We start from the raw sequence: 23,061 nt of genomic DNA on the forward strand, positions 1-23,061 counted from the left end.
CTTAGTCTTCGAAGGCAAGGCACATCATGTGGTATAAAATTTCGTGCAAATTAGGAAAACATGGATTTTTTTTTTTTTTTACGGCTTTTTTTTTTCTTTTATACAGATTTTTTTTTGTTTTTTTTGTTTTTTTTGTTTTTCTCTTTTCTGAAGGGGGAAGGTAGAGCCGGTTAATACAGTCTGCCATGCACAGCATCAGCCATCCACGGATGGGTTGAGCCAGGTCACGAGATCCTGTTAAAGCACCATGCAGTTTATTTGTCTTTTTTTTTTTTTTTGTCTTTTTTTCATGTGTTTCTTTTTTCATATCCTTAAAAAAAAAAAAGTTTCCCTCTCCGCCAAGCGCGCTCTCTTTTTTTTGTTGTTTGTTTTTTTCCTTTTTTGTTGTTTGTGGCTTTTCTTCTCATCGTCTTTTGTGTGTGTTTCGCGTTTTTTGTGTTTTATTTTTTTTTCTTTTTTGTTTTTTTTTTACCCCGGGATTTCCTGCGTCAGCCCTTTCCCCGCGGTGCCACGCTGCGCCCAGGCGGGCAGGATCCGGCCTCGCTGGGCCATCCCGGGGCTGCTTGGGGGGGGGGGGTTGTAAATGCTCTGGGGGGGGTGGCGGGGGGCCAGGGGGGGCCGGGGGAGGCGAGCAGGGTGCGGGTGCAGGTGCGGGATGCGGGCGGTCCATGGGGTGCCCCACGGGGTGGCGGCGGTGGCCTTGGGCCATCCCTCGGTGGCTTCGTGCCGGTGTCCCCGCGGCCGTGCCGTCACCTTGCGGGAGGCGTCGGGGCCTTCGCCAGCCCCTGCTCGTCTCCGGGTGCCGCGTGCCGGGTCCCCTGCCCTAAGGCACTGCCCGCGGCGCAGCGCGGCCGGGTCAGACCCGCTCGGTCCCCACGTCCCCTTCCTGGGCGCGGTGACATCTCGCCGTGGGACGGGGCCACCGCCGGGCTCTTCCTCGTGTGCTCGCCGTGAGCGATGCGTTGGTGCCGACGGAGCGATGCTCACCGCGGCGCTGGCACGGCGACGCTGCTGGCGGGCGACGCTGCGTGGCGATGCCCCGGTGCCGGCGCAGCGACGCTCCGGTGCCAATGTGCGGTGCTCCGGTGGTGCCAACGGGCGATGCTCCGGTGCTGGCGTGCAACACCGGGGCCGGTGTGCAAAGCTCGGGGCCGGCACGCGATGCTTGGTGTCACCGCGCGGTGCTCGGTGCTGGCCTGCAGTGCTCCGTGCCGGGGCGCGATGCTCGGTGCCGGCGTGCAAAGCTTGGTGCCGGCGTGTGACGCTTGGTGCCAGCGTGCACAGCTTGGTGCCGGCGTGCAGTGCTCAGTGCCGGTGTGCGATGCTCGGCGCCGGTGTGCGATGCTCGGTGCTGGCACAGCGATGCTCCAGCGCTGGGGGCTCCTTCGGGACCCGGCCCCTGCCGCCCTCCCCGCCGCGCCACGGCGAAATTGAGGCACTTGAAGCAGCGGGCAGGGTGCCCCCGCGGTGGGGCTGGGGCCGGGGGCACGGCGGGGGCTCTGTGGGGGGGCTCTGGGAGCGGCTCTGCGGTCGCCTTCACTCTCGTCCTCCTTTTCTCCATCGTTTTTTTAATTAAAAAAAAAAAAAAACCAACCAAAAAACAAAAAGCAAAAAAACAACAAGCCAGCCATCCCAGCAAGCCAGTGCCGGGGGCTCCCGTCTCTTCTTCCTCCTCCTCATTCTCCTCCTCCTCCTTTTTTGTGATTTTTTCTTTTTTTTTTGTGTTTTCTTTCTTTCTTTCTTTTTTTTTTTTTTAAGATTCCCTCTTAAAAGTGCATTTCCTACAAAATGTGCAACACAATCGAACCCTCTCGTCGCAAGTCCACATGGTACCTGTCCACAGGAATGCATAGCTTGGACACACGGACGCACACCCCGGCACGGCCCCGCCCCCCCCACCCCGGCACCGGGACACACAAGGACACACGGGGACACGTGGGGACACGTTGGGACACACGGGGACACGTGGGGACACGCGGGGACGCAGGCTGTGGGGAGCGAGGAAGGCATTGCACAAAGACGGGTGACCAGTGTCACACCACGGGGGAGCGCGTCGGGAGCGTCCCCACGCCGTGTCCCCGTGGGTAACGGGGCGCCACCGCCGGCACAGGTCCCCAGCCCTGCCCATGTGTCCCCCTGTCCCCAGCCCCTCTCCTGCAAGACCTCCTGCCAGGCCATGCTGGCCACCGCGTCACCGTGTCACCGCGTCACCGCACCACCACGCCACTGCATCGCCGCGTCACCGCGTCACCGCGCCACGGTGTCACCGCGTCACCCCTGTCACCACGTCACCCGTCCCCAAGGCGCGACCACGGCACGGAGCATCGGACCGGGAGCCACAAGACAGCGAGCGCGGCCGCGGCCACGTCCCGCAGGCGCCGTCAGGACGCGTTCCCCCGAGGGCCACCGCCACCCCCCCCCCCGGCCCCCCGAGAGCCTGCGTGGGGGTCCCGGGAGGGAGGAGGGCAGCGCAGGGGGGGTTTGTTCTTTTCTACTCACATAGAGGCAAGAATGAAAGAGTAAAGACAACTTTGCATAAACAGCCCTCTGGCGAGCGGGGCTGCGGCCCCGCTGCTGCTCCGGGAGCATCGCTGTCACGAGCTGCGTCGGGTCTCGGGCTCGGTCTCGCCGCGGGGCCGGCCGGCGGGGCAAATAGTGTTCGGTTTTCGTTTGTTTTTCTGGCAAATCGGATGTGGATGCGTCGCCGGGGGGGGGGGGGAAGGTCCTCGTAGGGTGTTTTTTTTTGTTTTTTGTTTTTGTTTTTTTTCTGTGTGTGGGTTGTTGTTGTTGTTTTTTTTTTTTTCCTTTTTAAAAAAGTTCGAACCTTTTCCTTCTTCCTTTCCCTCTCTCTTTCCTTCCGGGATGGGTTTTGCTTGTCGTCGTCGTCGTTAGTTCGTGCTCTCCGTCGTCACCGAAAGGCTGGGCCTGGTGCTCTGGGACGGGGATTTTCCTCTCAGGGTGCCTAAAGCAGAGGAGAAGGGAGGCGAAGGGGTGGCACGGCTGCGTTATCCCAGGTACCAGGACTGCCGGAGAGAAGAGAGAGGCGCCGTTAGTGCTGTGCCCCGCGGCCGTGCCCCCTGGCTGCGGCAGCCCCCGGGCCTCCGTGTCAGCACGCGCCCCCCCTCCCACCCTCCCCGTGCCTCACTTTCCCCGTCTGGAGAAGTTGGGGACGGCACGTCCTCGCCACGCAGCCCCGTCCCGCTGCGCCCGCCTGCGTCACCGCGCTGCGTCCGATGTCCCCTGCGCCACCGTCCCCGCCGTGCTGCCACCCCGTGTCCCCGTTCTGCTGGGGTGTCCCCGAGCCCCCACCTCCCTGCTGCGCCAGGACCCCCCCCCACCCCCCCCGGTGCCGTGTCCCCCTCCCAGGGTCCCCGTGGCACCGTGCCCGGCGTTCCCCGGCCCCAGCAGCAGGACGGGTCCCGCACGTCCCCGCCGTGGTCACTCCTGGAAGCCACCCTCCCACCGTGCCCCCCCCCAGGCTCCCCACCACCGCCCCACACCCCGAGGCGATTTTGGTGGCGTTTTCGCCCTGACGAAGGCTGGGATGCTCCCCGGGGCTCGCCCCCTTTGGGGACAGCGGCTGTCCCCAGCGCTGGGGGTGGCAGGGCCGGGGGTCCCTCCAGCCCCACAGCCGGCCCCCCACCGCCCTCCCATTGTCTCCGGCCGCCCCAAGTCCAAGTTCATCCCCGATGACCTCATGTCTGGTTTCCGTTGGCAACGAGACAGCTCGGGGGCCTCCGCTTCCCTTAACCCTTCCCGGCCCCGCCACACATGACCCGAGAGCGCCAGGTCTCAGCCGCCCTGGCCAGGGACGCCGGCGCCTCCTGCGTCCCCCCCCGGCCCTTCTCCGACGCTCCCCAAACCCGCCCCACACCTGCGAGCACCCCAGCGCCCGACGCTGCGCCACCGGAGAGACCTCCCCAGGTTTGGGGACCTGCCGTGGGTGGCATGTGGCTGGGGACAGCCCCTCCCCGGACACCGCTTGGTTTCCCCCTGCCTCAGTTTCCCCACACGGAGCAACCCTCCTGCCCCGCAGCTGGACACACGGCAGCTCCCGGTGCTGGACAGGAGGACAGGGACCCCGCGAGCACCCGGCGGTGACCCCCAGGGGGCTGGGGGGACCCCGCTGTGCCCATGCGTGGGGTTGGGGAAACTGAGGCAGGGCGGAGGCTGTGGTCGGCGCCAGGCGGGGCACTGCAGGAGGTGCGGGGACCGGGCACCCTGTGTGGGATGGGGACACCCCGCTGGAGCCCAGGGGGTTTCGCAGTGTCCCAGGGGATCACTGTGGGGGGGCCACCCCCCCTTGTTGTGGCACAGCACCCCGATGTGCCCCACGGCACGGTCGCAGACCCTGAGCGCGCACACCCTGGCACAACACAGCACCCACGGGTGCCCCTGGCACGGCGCCATCCCCACCCCGTCCCGCCGCCCCGGCACACTGCTGCACCCCGTGGGCACATGGAGGGGTGAGGACCGGGAGGGGAACCTCCCCGGGGTGACCAAGTGGCGTCACCCCACGCAGCAGCCAGACCAGCGACCAGCCGAGGCCGACTCGTGTCACGCGTGGGGACCCCTGCCCCGGCCCGCCGGCAGTGCCTGCCTCGCTCGCGCCGGCTCGCGAGCTACAGATTAAAAACTGCCCAGCACTAATTAAAGGCATCTGGGCAGGCACACGCCACATCCCACGATGCCCCAAGCAGCTGGTGGCACAGCCAGGTGACGGCGGGGTGCCCGTGCCCTCCTGGAGAGGGGACATGTGGACCCCCCGGTGCCCCTCGTGCTCAGCGGTGCTGTGGGCACCCAGCTGGGCCGTGGTGGCGCGTGGGGCGCAGCCAGAGCCCGGCAAGGCACCAGTTGTGGGCACGGCACGGACCCTGGGGACCCTTTCTGGCTGCGAGGCACTGGCAGCGCCTGATGGCCTGGCACGGGGTGCCTCTGGGGCAGCCCCAGCCCCATGGGGTCACTGGGAGACCCCCATGGCCAGGGCAGAGCTGCCCTTGGGGGGGACGCCACGCTGACAATGCCCACGGTGACAATGCTTGTGGTGGCGGTGCAACGCCCAGAGCAGGGGTGCCCGTGGTGGCGATGAGACGGCGGTGATGCCCACGGCACAGAGTCCCACGGCGGCAGCGCCCGCGGCAGAAATGACCACGAGGGAAACAACCACGGCGGCAGTGCCCACGCTTGCCATGCCCACGCTTGCGACACCCACGGCGGCGGTGCCACGGCGGCGATGCCAGGCTGGTGCTGCCCGGGGCGAGGGCAGGAGGGTCCCCCCAGCAGCCCCCCCGTCTCACCTGTGCCTGATAGATACTCCCAGGATCCCTTGGTCCTAATCCCACGAAGGAACGGTTCGCAGGGGGCGTGCCTGGTGCAGAGTAGGCTGGGGAACAAACGAGAGCTCGTTAACGGGGCTGCGGGCGGCACCGCCATCAGCCCCCCGGGCCAGCCCTGCCCGCTGCAGGACGGGGGTCCCGGGCACCCGGAGCCGGTGGCCGGGTGACGTCCCCGGCCCCGCGGGCCGTGCCGGAGAGCTGTGCCGCACGGTGCCGCGCGGTGCCCGCCGTGGCACGGACGGGTGCCCCTGTGCCACGCAGGCTCTGCGGCGTCAGGACAGGGGCTGCCGGTGTCGCTTGGCCACATCCCCCCAGCTGGGGGCCGGCGCTGGGACCCTACTGAGCCCCATGGAGGCCAGGTGGTGGCGGGAGGCCCCGTCCCCCTTGGGGACAGGCAGCACCCCCAGTGCGTCCTTCCTGAGCCCGGGGGGGGGACTGGCACTGCCCGGTCCCCTCCCCGTGCCATGGCCCCATCACCGGCCGTGCCACGCCGTCCTGAACTGTCCCCTCCACGTCGGCCGGGGTTTGATGCGTTCACGCCACCAAAACTCAGCACCCACGCTCCAGCTGGCGGCACCTGGCACCGTGTCTGCTGGGGACACGCGGCCTCACAGGGTACCGGGGGTGTCCCTTGGGCGCAGTGGGACGGGGACGTTCCCCACCCCACGCAGCGCCACGGTGGCACGGTGTCCCACCGCCGCAGCACGTGCCCTGAGGCAACCCCAAAATCCTCCTGCCCGAGGCGCTGCAGCCCCCCGAGGAGGAGCGGAGGGGAGCCAAGCTCGTCAGCCACCGCTGCTAACGAAGCCTGACGTCGAGGTTTCGGGGGGCTTTGCAAGCACTCCTGGACCGCCGTGGCAATGAGAGGACGATGCCCCAGCGCAGAGCCTGGCGCCGCACCGCTCCCCGCAGCACCGCACCGCTGGGGAAACTGAGGCAGGGAGAGGCGAGGAGCCTCCCCCCTGCGCCCACCCTGGGGGCTGCGGCTCTGCTGCCCCGTCCCGCTCCGCCGGCCGCCCAGGAGGGACGCGGGGCTCGTGCCGGTCCCTGGGACCAGCTCCGAGCCCGCCCGGGGGACGTCGGGCGAAGCGCCCGCGCCGTCCTGCCTGAGACCCAGCAAACTCATTGCGTGCATCGCCTCCGGCAGCACCCCGGGGTGGCGAGAGGAGGGGGCCGGCGGGAGGGTGGGCGCCGCGGGGGTGCTTACTGGGTGACGTCGGTGAGGTCGTCCCTCCCTCCGAAGTTGTCGTGGTGGATTTGGTGTCAGGAGAGACGGCCAACCGGGGCATGCCGGGGGGAGGTGGCGGCGCCAGCATCTGCGTGGGCAGGTAGTGGCTGGGCACTTTCACTTGACCACTTCCATTTAACTGGGGACACAACACAGACAAAAAACAAACAGCAAAAGCCATTAGGGAGGCACAGGCGGCAGCGGCGAGGCCGGGCCCCGCGCGGCGCGGAGCGTCCCTCGGTGACACGAGTTTGGTGGGTCTCAGAGCAGCCCTGAGCGGACGGCGCCGGCGAGCCCCGGCACGGGGGGAGCAGAGCCACGGAGCGGGGACAGGGTGGGGGCGATGCCACGGGACCCCTTTGAAGCGGGGAAGGGGCACCCCGCTGCAGCGGCCTCCGAAGGCTCCTCTGCAGCCTCTCCTGTGGTGGAGCCTGGTGGAGGCTGCTCCCCCCCTGCCGGCCTGGAATCCATCCTGAACTAGCCCGATCCTGAGCCCCTGCATGGGGAAGGGCGGTCGTGCCCCTCACCCTGGCATCAGGCCTTGCTGGTGCTGGGCAGGGGGTCCTCAAGACCCTCTGCGTGCGGTGGCGGAGCCAGGGTATGGAGGCACACGGGGTATGGAGGCACGGGGTATGGAGGCACGGGGTACGGAGGCGAGGCGTGCAGGAGGGATCAAAGCCACCCCTGCCCCTGGCCTTGGCACAAACGGAGCCCAGTGCTGGGTGCACGGGGTGCGTGGGGGTGCTGGGTGCGTGGTGCATGGGGGTGTGGGGTGCGTGGGGGGCTGGGTGCGTGGGCACGGGGTGTGTGTGGTGCGTGGGGGGCTGGGTGTGTGGTCCGTGGGGTGCACAGGGTGCTAGATGCACAGGGTATTGGGTGCACTGGTACTGGGTGCACAAGCTGCTGGGAGCACAGGGTGTGGGTTGCCTGGTGTGCTGGGTGTACAGGGTGTGGGGTTGTGAAGGTTGTTGGGTGCACAGGGTGCTTTGTGCAGAGGGTGCTGGTTACGTGGGGTGCTGGGTACACGGGGTGTGGGGTGCATGGCGTGCTGGGTGCATGGGGTGCATGGGGTGTGGGGTGCATACAGTGCTGGTTGCACAGGGTGTTTGGTGCAGGTGGTGCTCTGCGCACAGGGTGCTAGGCCCACAAGGTGCTGGGTGCACGGGGTTCTGGGTGTGCAAGGTGCTGGGTGTGCAAGGTGCTGGGGTGCATGGGTGTGCAGGGTCTGGGTGTGCAGGGTGCTGGGTGTGCAAGGTGCTGGGTGCATGGGGTTCTGGGTGTGCAGGGTGCTGGGTGTGCAAGGTGCTGGGTGTGCAGGGTTCTGGGGTGCAGGGTGCTGGTGTGCAGGGTGCTGGGTGTGGGGTGCTGGGTGTGCAGGGTGCAGGGGTTCAGGGTGTGCAGGGTTCTGGGTGTGCAAGGTGCGCTGGGGTGCAGGGTGCAGGGTGTGCAGGGTTCTGGGGTGCATGGGGTGCTGGGTGCACAGGGTGCAGGGTGTGCAGGGCACTGGGTATGCAGGGTGCTGGGGTGCATGGGGTGCTGGGTGTGCAGGGTGCTGAGTGTGCAGGGTGATGGGTGTGCAGGACGCTGGGTGTGCAGGGTGCTGGGTGCAGGGGGTGCTGGGAGCACAGGGTGAGGGAAGGCGCAGAGCAGCACGGCGGGCCCCTGCCACCCCGGGGTGACGCAGCAGGACGCGGCGCAGCGGCGGGCCGACGGGTCACCAGCCTCTGTGCAGGCGGCCGGGGCACGGCGGGCCCAGCGCTCCGCCGGGCGCGCTCCAAGACGGTGCCTCTCCGGAGACGGTCACATCCACGGCCGGACACCCCGCTGCCCCCCGCGTCCCCAGCCCCAGGTGACGGCTCAGCCCCGCAGGTCCCGGGGGACCGCAGCCCCAGCGCTGGAGAAACGAGGTGCGCCGACTCCACCCGCGCACCGAACCAACGCCAACGCTCGTCCGGAGCCGCCCAGCCCCGACCACCGGGTGCTGGCACCCGGCTGCCACCAGAGCCCCCAAACCCCCCCCCGTGCGGCGGCGGCGGAGCCCCCCGACACCGCGCGTCCCTGCCTCCGGGTGACGATGCTCGGGGAGACCGCGTTCCCCTCGGGGGTACCCCCGACGGCGGGGATGGTGACGGTGACGGGGTGCGGGACCCTTACCGGTCCGGGCTGCTGGTTGGACGGGTCGCAGGCCAGCGAGACGAGATCTTTCAGGGGGTCCTGCGGGTTGAGATGAGGCGGGTACCGTATGGCCGTGTGGGGGAAGTAGGTGGAGGCCGTCTGGGGGAGAATCGAGGTGGTGGGGAAATGCAGCGTGGACGAAGGGTGCGGGCTGCGAGCGATACCTGTGGGACAGAGAGGGAGAGGGGACGGGCGGCGTCACCGCGAGCCACCGGTCTCTGAGCCCCGCGCCGGCCCAGCGCTGGCCCCGCGCTCACCGCTGTGCACCGCGATGACGGGACGGTGGTGCTGCGTGAAGCTGCTCAGCCGGGGCGAGGAGTCCTGGGGCGACGGGCTGTTGAAGGGCGACTTGTCCATCTCCGTCTTCTTCACGGTGGGGGAGATGCCTGCGGGGACAGGGGGAGGCGTTACGGCCCGCGCGCCCCCAAAGTGCCAGGCCTTGGGGTGCTGGGCTCGTTTGGGGGGCACCCTGGGGAGGGCGTGCGGGTGCATGAGGGGTACGACAGCACCCGGGGGTGTGTGGGTGGGTGTGCACCGGCACGTGGGTGTGCATCACTGGGTATGCACAGGGATCTGTGTGCATGTACGTGCACACACGTGTGCAGGGGGCTGTGCATGTGCACCAGCACCTGTGTGCACCCGCGTGCAGTGTGCATCGGGTGTCTGTGCATGCACGCACGTGCACACGTGTGTGTCTGCGTGCATTTGGCTGTGTGCACAGTTGTGTATGGGTGTGCATGCATGTGCACACAGATCCGCATGTGTGTGCAGGCGTGCGCACATGTGCTTCAGCATGAGTGTGCGCGCATCTGTGTGCACAGTTGTGCAATCGTGTGCAGGTGTGTGCCTAGATGTGCACACTGATCTGCATGTGTATGAGCTCATGTGTGCATATGCGTGCGTGCGCATCAGCACAATGCCGTGCATTCGTGAGTGTGCACGGGTGCACGTGTGTTCATGCATGTGCATCAGCATAGCACGTGCACCTGTGTGCACAATTGTGCGTACAAGTGTGCATCTGTGTGCACAGAGCAATGCTTGTGTGTGCGTGGGGCTGGGCTCCCCCTCTCCACGGTGCCCGTGGGCCCGGGGACACCCCCGCACCCCCTGACGTGGGGCAGGACCCCACACCAGCGCCTGGGGGGCTCCACGCTCGCACGGGGCAGGACACCCCAGTCCCCATGGGGCCAGGCGGGCGCGGGGGCTGGCAGGTTAATCCCCCCGCAGCTTTAGCTCTGGCCATTTGGCCCAGGCGCCGTTAATGGGTTTAGCCCCGTCTGAGACGCTCGTTTAGGAGGATTTCCCGGAACATCCAGTACGGGATTGCCGTAAAACCCCCGGCCACGGCTGAGCACGTCCCGCCACCCCCCCCCCGCCACTGCCGGGATCAGGCCACCGTGGCGGACCCCGTGCACGCCGGTGCACACGTGTGTGCGTGGCCCCGGCAGCCTCCTGCCCCCCCACTGGCCTCTGTGGGGCACGGTGTCGGCCCTGGGGGCACAGAGTGGGTCCTGAGCACGTATGGAGCACAGTCCTGGTCCACGCGGGGCACAGCCTTGGACCATACGGGCATAGGCCCAGATCAGGATGGGGCAAAGTCCTCAGCCCATATGGGGCACAGACCCTGGCCTATTCGGGGCGCAGTCCCCATACCACATAGGGCACAGTCTCTGGCATGTACAGGGCACAGCCCCTGCATGTATGGGGCCTTGGGGGCTGCTGTGGGGCTGGCCCCATCTTTGGGACAGCCCAGCTCCTAGGGAGGGCAGTGCAGTGACCCACAGCAGGCCTGGGGGTCCGACCCCAAGGGCTGAGCCCCCAAATACCCGGAAACATCACCAACAGGAAAAATCCTCTCTGGAATTAAAACCCCATCTGGGGACGGTTTTTCTCGCATTGCACACACTCCCTTGCTCGGCTCACCCCCCCCAAAATCTCATTTATTTGCTTTCTGCCAGCATCCTGCATGCTTTCTGACGGGCTCTGTGCCCCCAGCCCTGCTCCTCAGCACCCCTGTGGCCACGGGATGGGGTCCAGCGGGGTGCGGAGGCTGGGCTGGATCCTGCCCTGTTGCCGGGGGTGCAGGACGGTGGGATAAAAGCGTAGGGGGCTCCGCCGCCTGCAGCCCCACGAAGGCACCCTGGGGCGTGGGAGCCGCCGTGCCAGCCCCGCAGCATTGCTTTAATTAGCCCAGCCCGCCCCGGCCCCCCCTTTTTCTTAATGAACAGCTAATTGGGGCTGTCTAGACAGGAAAGGGAAAAAAAAAAAAAAAGAAAAAAAAAGCAAAGCAAGAAAGAAATCTGTCCACAGCGAGCGCGGCAGCCGTGGGGCTGGGAGAGGCCAGTGTGGGGCTGGCCCTATAGGGAGGCTGTGCCTAAATGGGGGGGGTCTCATAATAGCATTACGGCACCTACAGAGAGTCTGTGCCTCAATGGGGGACCCTATAGCAACCCCACAGCACCTATAGAGGGATTGTGCCTAAACAGGGGGGGCCTATAGCAGCACCAGGGCACCTATAGAGAGGCTGTGCATAAACAGAGGGGCCCATAGCAGCACCAGGGCACAGGTGCTGCGCCTGTGCTTCCGCAGGGGTGCCCGCCCTATAGCACCACGACAGCACCCGCAGGGAAGCACCGGCCTGCTGGGGCCCCACAGCAGCCCCTATAGCGAGGCAGCCCCCGGCACTCACCCCCTTCCATGTCTTCTGTCCAGTTGCGGCTGCTACTCGTGGGCGAGTTGGAGGAGGTGTAGTACTCGCCCCCGGGGCTCGTGTCGATGTCGTCCTCCATGGAGCCCGACTTGTGCCGTTTGCTCCTGGGGACAGCGAAGGGTCAGGCTGGCCGTGTCCCCTGCCGCCCCGTCCCCCCTGCGGCACCCTACGCCCCGGCACCTCGCCGACGTGCTGCCACGCAGACACAGCTGGAGCATTACTGCAGCCGTGAGCCAGCCATGCGGGCCCCATCCTGCCCTCGTGCCACGGTCCCCTGCCACTTCCTGACCCGGGGGTGACATGGAGCCACAGAGGGCTGAGCTGTGCCGTGCCCATGGTGATGCACCCCGAGCCCTGCAGCCGGCAGCACCCAGTACACCAAACGTGCAGCTGGGGTGCCAAAACTGTGCCAGGATCCCCAAACTGTGCTGGGGTGCCCAAAATGTGCCGGGGTGCCAAAACCATGCTGTGATGCCGAAGCTGCACCGTGGCACGGGGACAGGCAGCCAACATGCACCCTTTCCTTCGCCCACTCCCCCAGCCTGTGCCATGGGCACCCATGGGTGCTGGCAGCTGCCGTCAGGGCGCAGCGCACGCAGCAGGACCTGACCTGCCCGCGCCGTCCCACGCGGCGTGGCAGCGCGCGGCTGTGCCCGGGCCGGTCCCGGCATCGCCCCGCGGCACCTACCCGCTGGAGGAGGTGCTGGGCAGCGTCCTCCTCATGCCCGTGCTGGAGGGGTTCAGGTCGTAGGCCAGGTGGCCCTGCAGCTCCCCCAAGGAGAAATTTGGCCCCGTGCCCGTCACCACCGGCGCTGCGGGGAGAGGATGGTGTCAGCAAGGGCTCGGCATCACCCCGTGGTGGCACTGGTGTCCTCCCCCCAGCCCACCCCAAAACCCGCCCCGGTGCCACCACAGTGCTGGAGAAGGGTTTTTGTTTGTTTGTTTGTTTCTGGGGGGTCCCCGGGCACTCACTTCGGGACACCTGGATGAGCTCGGTGACGCTGAACACCCCCGAGGTCACGAAGCTTTCCTGGAAGTCTGTCGAGTCTGCACAGGAGAGAGGGGAGGGCGCTGAGAGCGGGTGGGGGGCCCGGTGCTGCCCCCGTGCCCCCCACATCTCCCCAGGGCACCCGTGGGAGCGCGGGGGCTGAGCTGTGACACCCCCCCACCCCTTCCTGTGCCTCCCATCTGCGTCCTCAGGGCCGTCCATGCTGCAGTGGCCTGGGGACAGGCTCTGGTGTCCCCTGTAGATGCACGGCTATGGGGTGCTGAGCCCTGGCCCCTCTGCTCCCATATCCTCATTTTGGCCGCAAAGCCACCCAGGATATGAAGGAGGACATGAACACCCCATGGTGGTGGCACCTCAGGCACCCCACACGTCCCCGCCGTGTCCTCACTTACCCAGCGTGATGGGCTTGCTGTCCTCCTGGTCCGAGCCGATGCCCGTCCGGGGGCTGCTGCTCTGCTCGGAATCTGCAAGAGAGAAAATCAGGGTGAGCTGCTGGGGAAACTGAGGCACGGGCAGGCTGGCTGGGGACGTCCTGGGGACGTGACCAAGCTGGCACGTCACCTGCCACCAGTGGAGCCTGTCCCCTCCCTGCAGGCCCCGCTGAGATGGGGACCAGGCCCCTCGGTGGTGGGGCTGGGGACGGCCCCGTGTGGGTTACAGGCGATGCTCCCCACCACGGCCAAACCCTCACCGGCGAAGGGCCGTGACCTGAGGCCGGGGGACGGCCACCATCCTCGGTGACATCCCTGCCCCCCGCGTGCCCGCGCGTCTTATCTAAAAATACCGGCGCAGACGCTGAGCTCAGCAGCCCCGCAGCCCCGACCCGCTGCCAGCAGCCTCGGGAGCATCCCTCCTCCCCAACCCACCGCCGCGCCCCGGCACACGGAGCACACTTCGAGCGCATCCCCGGTGCCTCCGGAGCCCTTCCAAACACTTGGCGATCGACTTTTTTTTTTATGTATTTATTTTCAAATTTTTCCCCATTTCCCCCCTTCCTCCTCCTCCTCCTCCTTCTCCCACCCCTTGGCCTTCGGCATCGCTCTCGCAGCTTTGGCTGATGCCGGGAAAAGGCTGAGACAATCCAAACAGCGCAGTCAAAACACATCGGCCCGCCGCTGCCAGCCAGCCCGCCGCGGCGTTTTGTTTCTTTCTTTTTTTTTTTTTTCATTTAATTCTTTCCTTTATTTTCTCCCCCTTTTTTCTCCCTCGCCCCCCCAGCCCCTCGTGCGCGCGCCTCCCGGCTCGGTTATTTTTGGCCGCCGCGGCGAAGCCACGCGGGCGGCGGGACCGCGCCGCCCCCCGCCCCGACACCCCCACTTGGCGTCGATGCCGGGCGCAGCCATTTTGTCTCCCTCCCCTCCCCAATTTCCAGCCTTCCCCCCCCCCCCCCTTCTTTTTTTCCCTGCGCCTGCCCGACAGCCATTTTGTGCCGGCGGCATCGCCGCATCCCGCCCCGACGCCGCATCCCGCCCCGTGCCCGTGCGCTTGCCCGCGCTCGGCTTCCTCCAGGCAGCCATTTTAGGGAGCAGAAATTCCCCCAGCACCGAGCTTGGGGTTGGCTCCCCCCAACCATTTTTTTTATTTTTTTTTTTTCCCCCTTCTTCCCTTTATATTCCCACTTGGAAAGCCATTGTGCACCCAGGCAGGAGCTGGCTCCGCAAGCACAGGGGTGCGAGCCGGGGCGGGGGGCAGCGGCAGGGACCCCCCTGTGCGCCCGCGGGCACCCGCGGGCCGGACGCGGCCCCTCCTCGCCTCTTAAAACAACAAATCTCGCAGTGGCTCTGGAAGTGGTTAGCGATGGAGCCCGGCCAAGGCACGGGGCGGCGGCTGGCGGTTACAGCCCCAGCGCCGCGGCCCCGCGCCCCCTGAGGTGCCCCCCGCTGCCCCGGCTCACCCCGAGGAGCCTCCCAGCGCCCCGGTGCGGCTCTCCCCACCCCTGAGACCTTTCCCATGGCCTCTGATTCGTACCAAGACATCGCACATGGGTCCTTCGGTCACCGAGAGGTGCCCCTGAGGCCCGAGGCCCGCTTGGAGATGCTCCATGTGATGCCACCCGGTGCCTCCCAGGGCCTGTCGGTCACCCCAAGACGCCCCCCGTGGCCCCATGCTCCCCCCAGACACCGCCCGCAGCCTCACGGCCATCCCACAGCACCCACAGGGCCTGGGCCCTGCACCCAGGTGCTCCGCATGGCGCTCAGCTCACCCCGAGGCACCCCTCGTGGGCCCTGGACCTTCTCCAAGATGACCTCCATGGCCCCTTGGTCGTCCCAGGACCCCCACAACGGTCTCTGCTCACCCCAAGACACCCCTTGGGGGCCCTGACCCCCCCACAGTCCCTGCTCCCCCCGAAATGCCCCTCGTGGACCCTTTCTCCCCTCCCAGGATGCGTCCCCCGGCCCTTTGCTCCTCGGCATGCCCCATGTGGGCCTTTACAGCCCCCTCAAGTCACCCCCCGTGGCCCTGTGGCCATAGTTTCCTCACCCCAAGGTGCCCCCCCATGCCCCTCGATTCCCTCAGAGATGTTCACGCCATCCTTTCTGCCCCCCGACACCTCCCACGGTCGTTTGGCCACCCCAAGGTGCCCCCATGGCTCCCCCCAGGCCCCCCGACATCTCCCTGGCCCTTTGGCCATGCCAACCCCCCCACGGCCCTTTGCACCCTCAAGATGCCCCACGCAGTCCTTCGCCCACCCCGAGCCGCCCCATCCCAGCCCTGTTTGTCCCCGCGGGGGTACCCCAGGACTCCCCCCTCCCCAAGACACCTCCCTGTGCCCCCGCACCAGCTCAGCTTCACCCAGTGTCAGCACATCGGGGTGCCCCTGCTCTCTGCTCACCACCCTGGTGCTGCCCCGTGCGGGGAGGTGTGGGGGGGGTCCCCCAAACGCACCCCACTTTGGGGATCGGGGCCCCCCCAGCTGCCGGGGGCCGCGGCGGCGCGGCCGGGCGTGCGTGCCAGCACTTTTCTGGCTGCCTCCTCGCGGCGCAGCGGCCGGCCAAGCTCTGCTCTCACCGCCATGTGACGGCTGCCTGCCGCCAGCCAACGCTCGCTAAAATGGCGAAGGAGCCACCGCCGCGACGCTCGGCCCCCCCAGGGGGGCTCTGGGGGGCTGTGGGGGGGGGGGGTCCCCCATCCCCAAGCGTTGGGGCTGCTCCGCCTGCACCCGGCACGGAGTTCGGCTGCGCCGGGGAGGTGCCCCCCCGCTACGTGACACCCCCCGGGTGTCGGTGCTGGGACCCCCTTTTTTCAGGCTGGGCTTTCCCACCCCGCACCTCCACCTTGGGGTGTGGGGGGGTCGCCGGTGTGGGGGCAGCAGGGACAGGATGGGGACACGCAGGGCACCCCCTGCCCATCGGTGGGGAGCCATGGGGAAGGGGTTAAGTGCCAGCGTGTCTCCCCCCCCCCCGCCCTGCCGCGCTGCACCGAGATCTCAGTGCCCAAACAGGTCGATAGCTCGTCCTCTTAAAAATAGAAAAGTGCGTGCCCAGGGAGGGGGGGGCGGGCGGGGGGGGGCGGCAGCGAGGGCTGCCCAGGCGCGCTGGCAGCCTGGCCCCGTGCCACCCATTGAATTACGGCCGCCCCGGCCCCGCGCGCTGGCAGGGTGCCCCCGGCCCCACAGCGGCTCCCTGCCCACGGCCCCGCCGCTTGGGAACGGGCTCCCCCCCGGCAGCCCCCGGGCTTGGCGGCCCCAACCGGGGCTGTCCCCAGGGGGGGTCCCCGCCGGCCGGGCTCCCCCCCAGGGCTGAGGCCCTGGCGCAGGCTGCAGGAGAGCCCTGGCGCCGTGCCCGAGCGCTTACGGTAACAGGGCACGGTGTTACCGGCAGCGGCGCTGGGCGCAGGCGCGGAGGCTGGGGGATGCTGGGGGATGCTCAGGGCTGGAGGGGGGGGGGGGGCGTTGGGACCGCTGGGTGATGGGCGCCCGTGCTGCAGGCTCCTGCTCTGTGCCTCAGTTTCCCCTTGGGGGGGCTAATCCCCGTCCCCCTCTCTCCCTCCGTGGCAGAGCGGCCCCAGCATCTCCAACCGCGCTGCTCCCAGGTGGGTCTGGCCAAACCCACCGCAGCGGGCATCAGTAGGGCCCAGAGTGAACAGCCTAACTGGGCCGCCTGCCGGAACCTGAGCACCATGGAGCTGTGGAGAGGCTGTGGGGGGGGTGATTTGGACCCCCCCCCCCCTCCTAGCGACCCCCCCCCATTGTTCACGCTGCTGTGAGCGACTCTCCCCGTCCCGCCGCCCCTTACGTAAACCCCGGCACAGCCCTGCTTGTGTAACCTCCTTTGCGTAACGCCCCCCCCCCCCCACTAAATCCCAGCTCAGCCCCGTGGGCTGGGGGCACCGGACCCCCCCCCAGCACCCGCAGCCCCCGGGGTGCGATGAGTTTGCCAGGTCTCAGCCCCAGCATCGAGCTGGGAGCTCCCCCCCCCCCCCCGCAGCACCACCACCACCACCCCCCTGCAGCGGGGCGCGGGGCCCCAATCTTTTTGTGCTGCGGGGGGAGCGGGTGGAGTTGTCCCCCCCAAGGACTGGGGGTGGCGGGGACGCGTCCCGCTGCCACGTTCGCCGGCTGCAGCCAGCTGGCCCGGGCAAGCGGCCGGCGCCTGCGAGCTCCAGCGCGCTGGGAGCGAGCTCCTGTCCTCGGCCGACCCCTGCGGGAGCGGGGAGACGGCGGCGGCGGCGCAGGGGGGGCGCGGGGGGGACCCGGCCCCCACCGAGGGCAGCCAGGACGTGGCTGGGCCGCAGCCAGCGAGAGCGGGGACAGATGGCAGCGGACAAAGGGACGGGGCTGGGGGAGTGAGGGGAGGGGGGGCTCAGCCCCGTTGTCTGTCCCCCTGCCCCGCAACAACGTGGGATGGGGTGGGGGGGGGTCCCCCGGGACTGTGGGGGGGTCGGGGTGCCCCCTCCCTCAGCTGGTGCGGGGCTGGCAGCTGGACCCAGAGGCATGGTGGGGGTGGAGGGGGGTGGGGGGGTGGAGAGGAGAAGGGGAAGGGGAAGGGGAAGGGGAAGGGGAAGGGGAAGGGGAAGGGAAGGGGGGAAAGGGAAAGGGAAAGGGAAAGATAAGGGAGAGGAGAGGGAGAAAGGGAGAGGGAGAGGGAGAGGGAGAGGGAGAGGGAGAGGGAGAGGGAGAGGGAGAGGGAGAGGGAGAGGGAGAGGGAGAGGGAGAGAAGAAAAAGAAAAAAAGAAAAAAGAAAGAAAAAGAAAAAGAAAAAGAAAAAAAAAAAGAAAAAGAAAAAGAAAAAGAAAAAGAAAAAGAAAAAGAAAAAGAAAAAGAAAAAGAAAAAGAAAAAGAAAAAGAAAAAGAAAAAGAAAAAGAAAAAGAAAAAGAAAAAGAAAAAGAAAAAGAAAAAGAAAAAGAAAAAAAAAGAAAAAGAAAAAGAAAAAGAAAAAGAAAAAGAAAAAGAAAAAAAAAGAAAAAAAAGGAAGAATGAAAAAAAGAAGGAAAGAGAAGAAAGGGAAAGGAAAATGAACAAAATAGGGAAAGAAAGAAAAACGAAATGAACGGAGGGCAGGACAGAGGGTAACAAGGGAGGAGAAGGGTGATGACCGGGGGGGGACCAGAGGGTTCCTGGCCTGGCCCCCAGCACTGCCCCTGCTGCCCCTCCCAGCCAGACCCGCTGCACCCTGACCTGTCCTGGGCCTCGCTGGGCCCCGAGCCCCTGCCCCAGGGCATGGCACAGCCCCACAGCACGGCACAGCCCCACGGCACAGCCCCACGGCACAGCCCCATGGCACAGCCCCACAACATGGCACAGCCCCATGGCACAGCCCCACAACATGGCACAGCCCCATGGCACGGCCCCACGGCACAGCCCCATGGCACGGCACAGCCCCCCAACACGCCTGTACCCCCAACCTCCCCGTGACACCCCCCCCACGCACACCACCCCCCGGGCACTGCTCCCAGTGCACTGTGGCAATATCCCTCCCGCGGCTGGGGGGGTCCCTGGCCCCAGCTGCCGGTGCCAGCCGGGCACGGGGGCTCGGCGGCGTCTGTCCCCCCCCCCTTTCCCGTGCCCACGGCCGCCGGCGGGGGCAGGAGAGCCGCTGGCATCTGCCACCCCAGCTGTCCCTCGCCAGCGCGGCACGGAGCCGGGCGCCCAGCCAGGATGGCAACTGCGGCCCCGGGGAGGGCACGGCGCTTGCCAGCGCGGGGGGACGGCGGGTGGCGAAGGCGGGGGATGGCAGGTGCTGGCGAGACGCACGGCGTTCATCTTTTATTCATCGGGCGACGAGCGGCACGGCCAGCAGCTCGGTCCCTTCGCCGTGCCCGAGGACGGGGACGTTCCCCTCGCACCCGGTGCCAGGTCCCGAGGGCTGCGCTCGCTGAGCGCGGGGCAGCTCGGTGCGCTGGTGACGCCGTGGCCCGGGGGGATGCTGGCAGAGCCCCCTGCCCCTGGGGACGTGGGGACATGGGGCCAGGCACCGCGGGGTGCCGGGGACACCCTGACCTCCCAAGGGCGCGTCGAGCCGGGAGCTCCGCGTGCCAAAACCGCCCCGGGCACCGGCACGGAGAGGGGATGGGAGCGTGGCCCTTGCCATGGGGACACCCCCGGGGGGGTGACAGTGCAGGGGACAGGAACCCTGGGACCAGCACCCCCCCCACGTGCCCCTCCCTACGCTGCCGTCCACTTTCCAACACACAGCTCCCGCAGCCTGGAGATTCTCTGATGGCTAATAACATTGTGCGCTTTTGGGGGGGGGGGGGGGGTGCGTCTCCCCTCCCAGCCTCAGGGCTCTGCCTATCTCCAGGACCTCAGCCCCGGCTCCCCCCGGCCGTTTGGCTGCGAGGGGAGCGATACCTGGAGCTGGGGGGGGTGGGGGGGGCTAAGGGGGGGAGCGTGTGTTTATCTGGCTGCGGGGGGGGGGGTTATCAGGGCCCACCTGCCCGCCAGCACCCCATGCATGTCTGCAAAGGGCAGACCCCAAATACTGCGCACCCCGACAGCCTCCCCATCGATATTTTTGCTCGGGGGGGGTAACGCCTGCTCCTCCAGCTGGGGGGGTGCTGCACGGCCGCTTGGCACCGCCGGCCTGGCACGGGCAGCGGGCAGCGGGCGCGCTCGGGCCGGGCGCCCTGGCACGGGTTCCCCCGGCAGATTGGTGCCATCTGCCTCTCGCCGGGCTGGGGAGGGGAGATAAGGGGCTGCCAGGCCTGGGGGGGCCGCTGCGGCGTGCCAGGGGGAGCGCGGTGCCCCCCCCCTCCAGGGCTCGCTGCCTGACCCCCCCCTCCCACACCCCGGCGCCCATCTGCTCGCCCCGTTGGGCTCAGCCAAAGGGCACTGCTGGGGGAAGCTCAAGGCAGGGCAGAGCCCAGGCCCCCCCCCGCACCCCCCCCCCCGCCCTGCTGGGGCCATCGCTGCGGGGTCCCCCCCATCCCGGAGCACCCCAAAAGGGTGCAAGGGGCCCCGTCCTCCTGGCTCCCCGTGCTCCCAGGGCCTGGGGGTGCAGGGGTGGGGTGTCGGGGTGGGGGCCACTGAGATGGGGCTGCAGGGTTGCAGCACAGCCCCCCCCCCCCGCCCCCCCCGCACGCTGCTGCCGTAGGGAGCAGTTGGGAGGAATCTCTCCGTAATGCTTCGAAGGTCCTGGCACAATCGACTGGGGAGATTGATTACCATTTTACTGCAATGCTTTTGACTTTCACCAGCGACCTCCGAGCTTCCCCCCCCCCCCCACTCGCCCGCCCCCCCCCCCCCCCCCCCCCGCTGCACACCCAGCTCCGGGCTGCAGCGCCAACCCCTCCCCCACTGCGGTGTGCAGAGCCCAGCCCTGCACCCAGCCTGCACCCAGCCTGCAGCCAGCCTGCAGCCAGCCTGGAACACCCTGCACCCATCCTGCACCCGGCCTGCACTCATCCTGCACCCTGCGCTGCAACCAGCCCTGCTCCTGGCCCTGCACCCAGCCTGCGGCCAGCCTGGGAACACCCTGCACTCACCCTGCACCCGTCCTGCACTCACCCTGCGCCCGTCCTGCACCCATCCTGCACCCGTCCTGCACTCATCCTGCACCCTGCACCGCAATCAGCCCTGCACCCAGCCTGCACCCAGCCCGCAGCCAGCCTGCACCCATCCTGCACCCGTCCTGCACCCTGCACTACAACCAGATCTGCTCCTGGCCATGCACCCAGCCTGCACCCAGCCTTGCAACCAGCCTGCAAACACCCTGCACCGGTCCTGCACTCATCCTGCACCCTGCGCTGCAACCAGCCCTGCTCCTGGCTCTGCACCCAGCCTGCAGCCAGCCTGTGAACACCCTGCACTCATCCTGCACCCGTCCTGCACTCGTCCTGCACTCACCCTGTGCCCTGCATTGCAACTGGCCCTGCTCCTGGCCCTGCACCCGTCCTGCACCCAGATCTGCACCCAGCATTGCAACCACCCTACAAATGCCCTGCACCCATCCTGCACCCAGCCTGCACTCAGTTCTGCACCCAGCATTGCACCCAGCCCTGGCTGCAGCGCTGCACCCACCCCGGCACCCATCCTGCACCCAGCCCTGCAGGGAGCACCCAGCGCGCCGTGGGTCTTCAGAGGGGCCGTGAGGGGTGGGGGACGGACCCTGCCCTCCCCAGCCTCGCCTGTGCCTCAGTTTCCCCACCCGCACTGAGCACACGGGGGCCGTGCAGCTCCCTCTGGGCACCGCAGCAGGGTCCCCAGCACGCCCCGGCCCTCGGCATCACTTGCGGGGGGGCAGCTCAGCCCTCCCCAGCCTCCCCTAGCAGGGAGGCCCGGCCGGGGGGGGGCCTCCTCCGCCGCCCCCCCTCCCTCACGTTGCCAGAGCAGCGGCTGGGAAATTCTGCTGACAGCAGCGAAAGGAGCCGGGCGCGGGCGGGCGGCCGAGCCCACGCGCTGCGGCCGATGCCGGGGGGCTGCGGGCGGCCGGAGCCGGGTGCTGGAGCCCCCCCGGGGGTGAGGGCCCCCCCCCCCCAAAGCCTCCTCCTCCCGCTGGCCTCCGGCCTCGTTTGGGGCTGGGGGTGCTGAGGGCTGAGATGAGCAAAGGGGGGGGCGAAGCGTGCGAAGGGGGCAGTGAGCGTGCGGGAGCGAGCGGGGAAAACGCAGGAGTGTGCACACGGGTGCTGCTGGGTGCTGCTGGGTGCAGACGGGTGCTGCTGGGTGCTGCTGGGTGCAGACGGGTGCTGCTGGGTGCAGAACCGAGCACGCAGCAGCATGCAGGATGGACCCAGCGAGCGTACGAGGCCACGAGGACCCCCAGCACCCCCCCGCTGTTCCCGCACCAGGACAGCGCGGGTCCCCCCGGCGCGGGGTCCCCCCACGTCCCTCCCTGCCTCAGTTTCCCCACCGGCCGGATAACCCCTCCCTGCTGCAGCCCAGCACGAAGCAGCCTGTGCGCAATGGGGCCGGGCGATGCCGAGCGCCCAGCACCCAGCGGCACCCCGGGGTTCCCCCCCGCTCCCCCCGCTGCCAGCTGTCCCCCGGTCCCCCTTAACCGGGGCGCGGAGCGACCTTAACAGGGAAAGTGAGCGGCTGCCAGGCCTTATCAGAGAGTATTTACAGCCGCCGTGTTCCCAATTAGACATCAGGTGACTGCGGCTGCTGGGGACCCAGACACCAGGGTCAAGGTCACGGGCGGGGGGGTGGCAGGGGGGCGGCCGCCTCCCCTGGGGACACCCACGGCTGCGGGGCCACTGGGGAACCCCCCTGGCACCCACACCGCAGGGTCCCCGGTGCTGGCACCGCGGCCGTCATCGGGGTCCTCGTCCCTGCCGGCAGCACAGCCACTGCAGGGCTCCCAGTCCGGCCTGGGGGGGCTCCCAGTCCAGCCCAGTACAGGGTGCAGGGTGCCCCCAGCATGGCAAGCAGCACCCCAGTTAAGCCCAGTGCCCCGTCCCAGTTCAGCCCAGCAGGGCCAAGCACACAACGCTCCCCTACACTGCCCAGCACCCGATGCCGCATCCTGCCCCCCACCCCAAGCAGCACCCGCGGCCCCGCAGCCGGCACAGCGCCCGTCGTCCCCAGTGCGCCCACTGGGAAATGGCCGCGCCTGCTGGGTCCCATCCTGCCCTCGAGCGCGCGGGCGGGAGGCGCTGGCACAACGTGCACGCACACGTGCACTCACACGTGCAAGCACACGTGCATGCACACACGTGCACACACCAGCCCTGGGGCAGGATCCAGCCCCGGCGGGCACGGTGCAAGGTGTGCCCGGCTCTCCCCGACCCACCGGACACCGATGGGTGCTTGGTGGCGTCCCATGGGTGGGGGGCTCCCCGGAGAGGCCACCGAGGCGCGGGACAACGCAGGGTGCTAGTTCTGGGGAGCAATCCCCAGGCTCACTATGGGATGGTGCCGCCGGGTATCGCCACCTGCCCGTCCCCAAAGCCACGAGAGTTTTGTGACCCCAAAACCTGCACCCCTCCAGCGCTCTGCCCACCCGCCCTGAGGGCGTGCGGGGGGGGCACGGGGAGCCTGGCAGACCACGGTGGCTTCCGGGAGACCTGGGTGACACCCGGCACATCCACCCGCGCCCGCTGTGATTTATGGCCCCTGATGCGATTTTTTCAACCCCCTTTGTTGGGATTACAGCCCCGAGAGCCCCCCTCGGTGCCATGATCCGTCCTTGGGCCGCGGCCAGCGCCAGCAGCGCAGGGAGGGGA

General features: G+C 67.9%; 1 protein-coding gene across 8 annotated transcripts in view; it reads right to left on the bottom strand.

The window, feature by feature from the left end:
• Window positions 1-292: 292 nt before the first annotated feature.
• NFIC (nuclear factor I C) overlaps window positions 293-23,061 on the bottom strand; it is a 44,119-nt gene continuing 21,350 nt past the window's right edge. For 4 of the 8 annotated variants that reach the window (XM_066984106.1, XM_066984104.1, XM_048077733.2 and 1 more), the window contains exons 3-11: window positions 12,851-12,922; window positions 12,422-12,496; window positions 12,138-12,261; window positions 11,429-11,553; window positions 8,997-9,125; window positions 8,719-8,903; window positions 6,544-6,703; window positions 5,298-5,383; window positions 293-3,023 (exon numbers count right to left, since the gene is read on the bottom strand). In XM_066984106.1, the coding sequence (XP_066840207.1) occupies window positions 3,006-3,023; window positions 5,298-5,383; window positions 6,544-6,703; window positions 8,719-8,903; window positions 8,997-9,125; window positions 11,429-11,553; window positions 12,138-12,261; window positions 12,422-12,496; window positions 12,851-12,922 (974 nt within the window). In that variant the 3' untranslated portion in view covers window positions 293-3,005. The remainder of the gene's footprint in view (window positions 3,024-5,297; window positions 5,384-6,543; window positions 6,704-8,718; window positions 8,904-8,996; window positions 9,126-11,428; window positions 11,554-12,137; window positions 12,262-12,421; window positions 12,497-12,850; window positions 12,923-23,061) is intronic. The other 4 variants (XM_066984102.1, XM_066984103.1, XM_048077734.2 and 1 more) reach the window with 4 other exon arrangements.

This window comes from Anser cygnoides, chromosome 27, assembly GCF_040182565.1.
Source record: "Anser cygnoides isolate HZ-2024a breed goose chromosome 27, Taihu_goose_T2T_genome, whole genome shotgun sequence".
NCBI classification, from domain to species: Eukaryota; Metazoa; Chordata; class Aves; order Anseriformes; family Anatidae; genus Anser; species Anser cygnoides.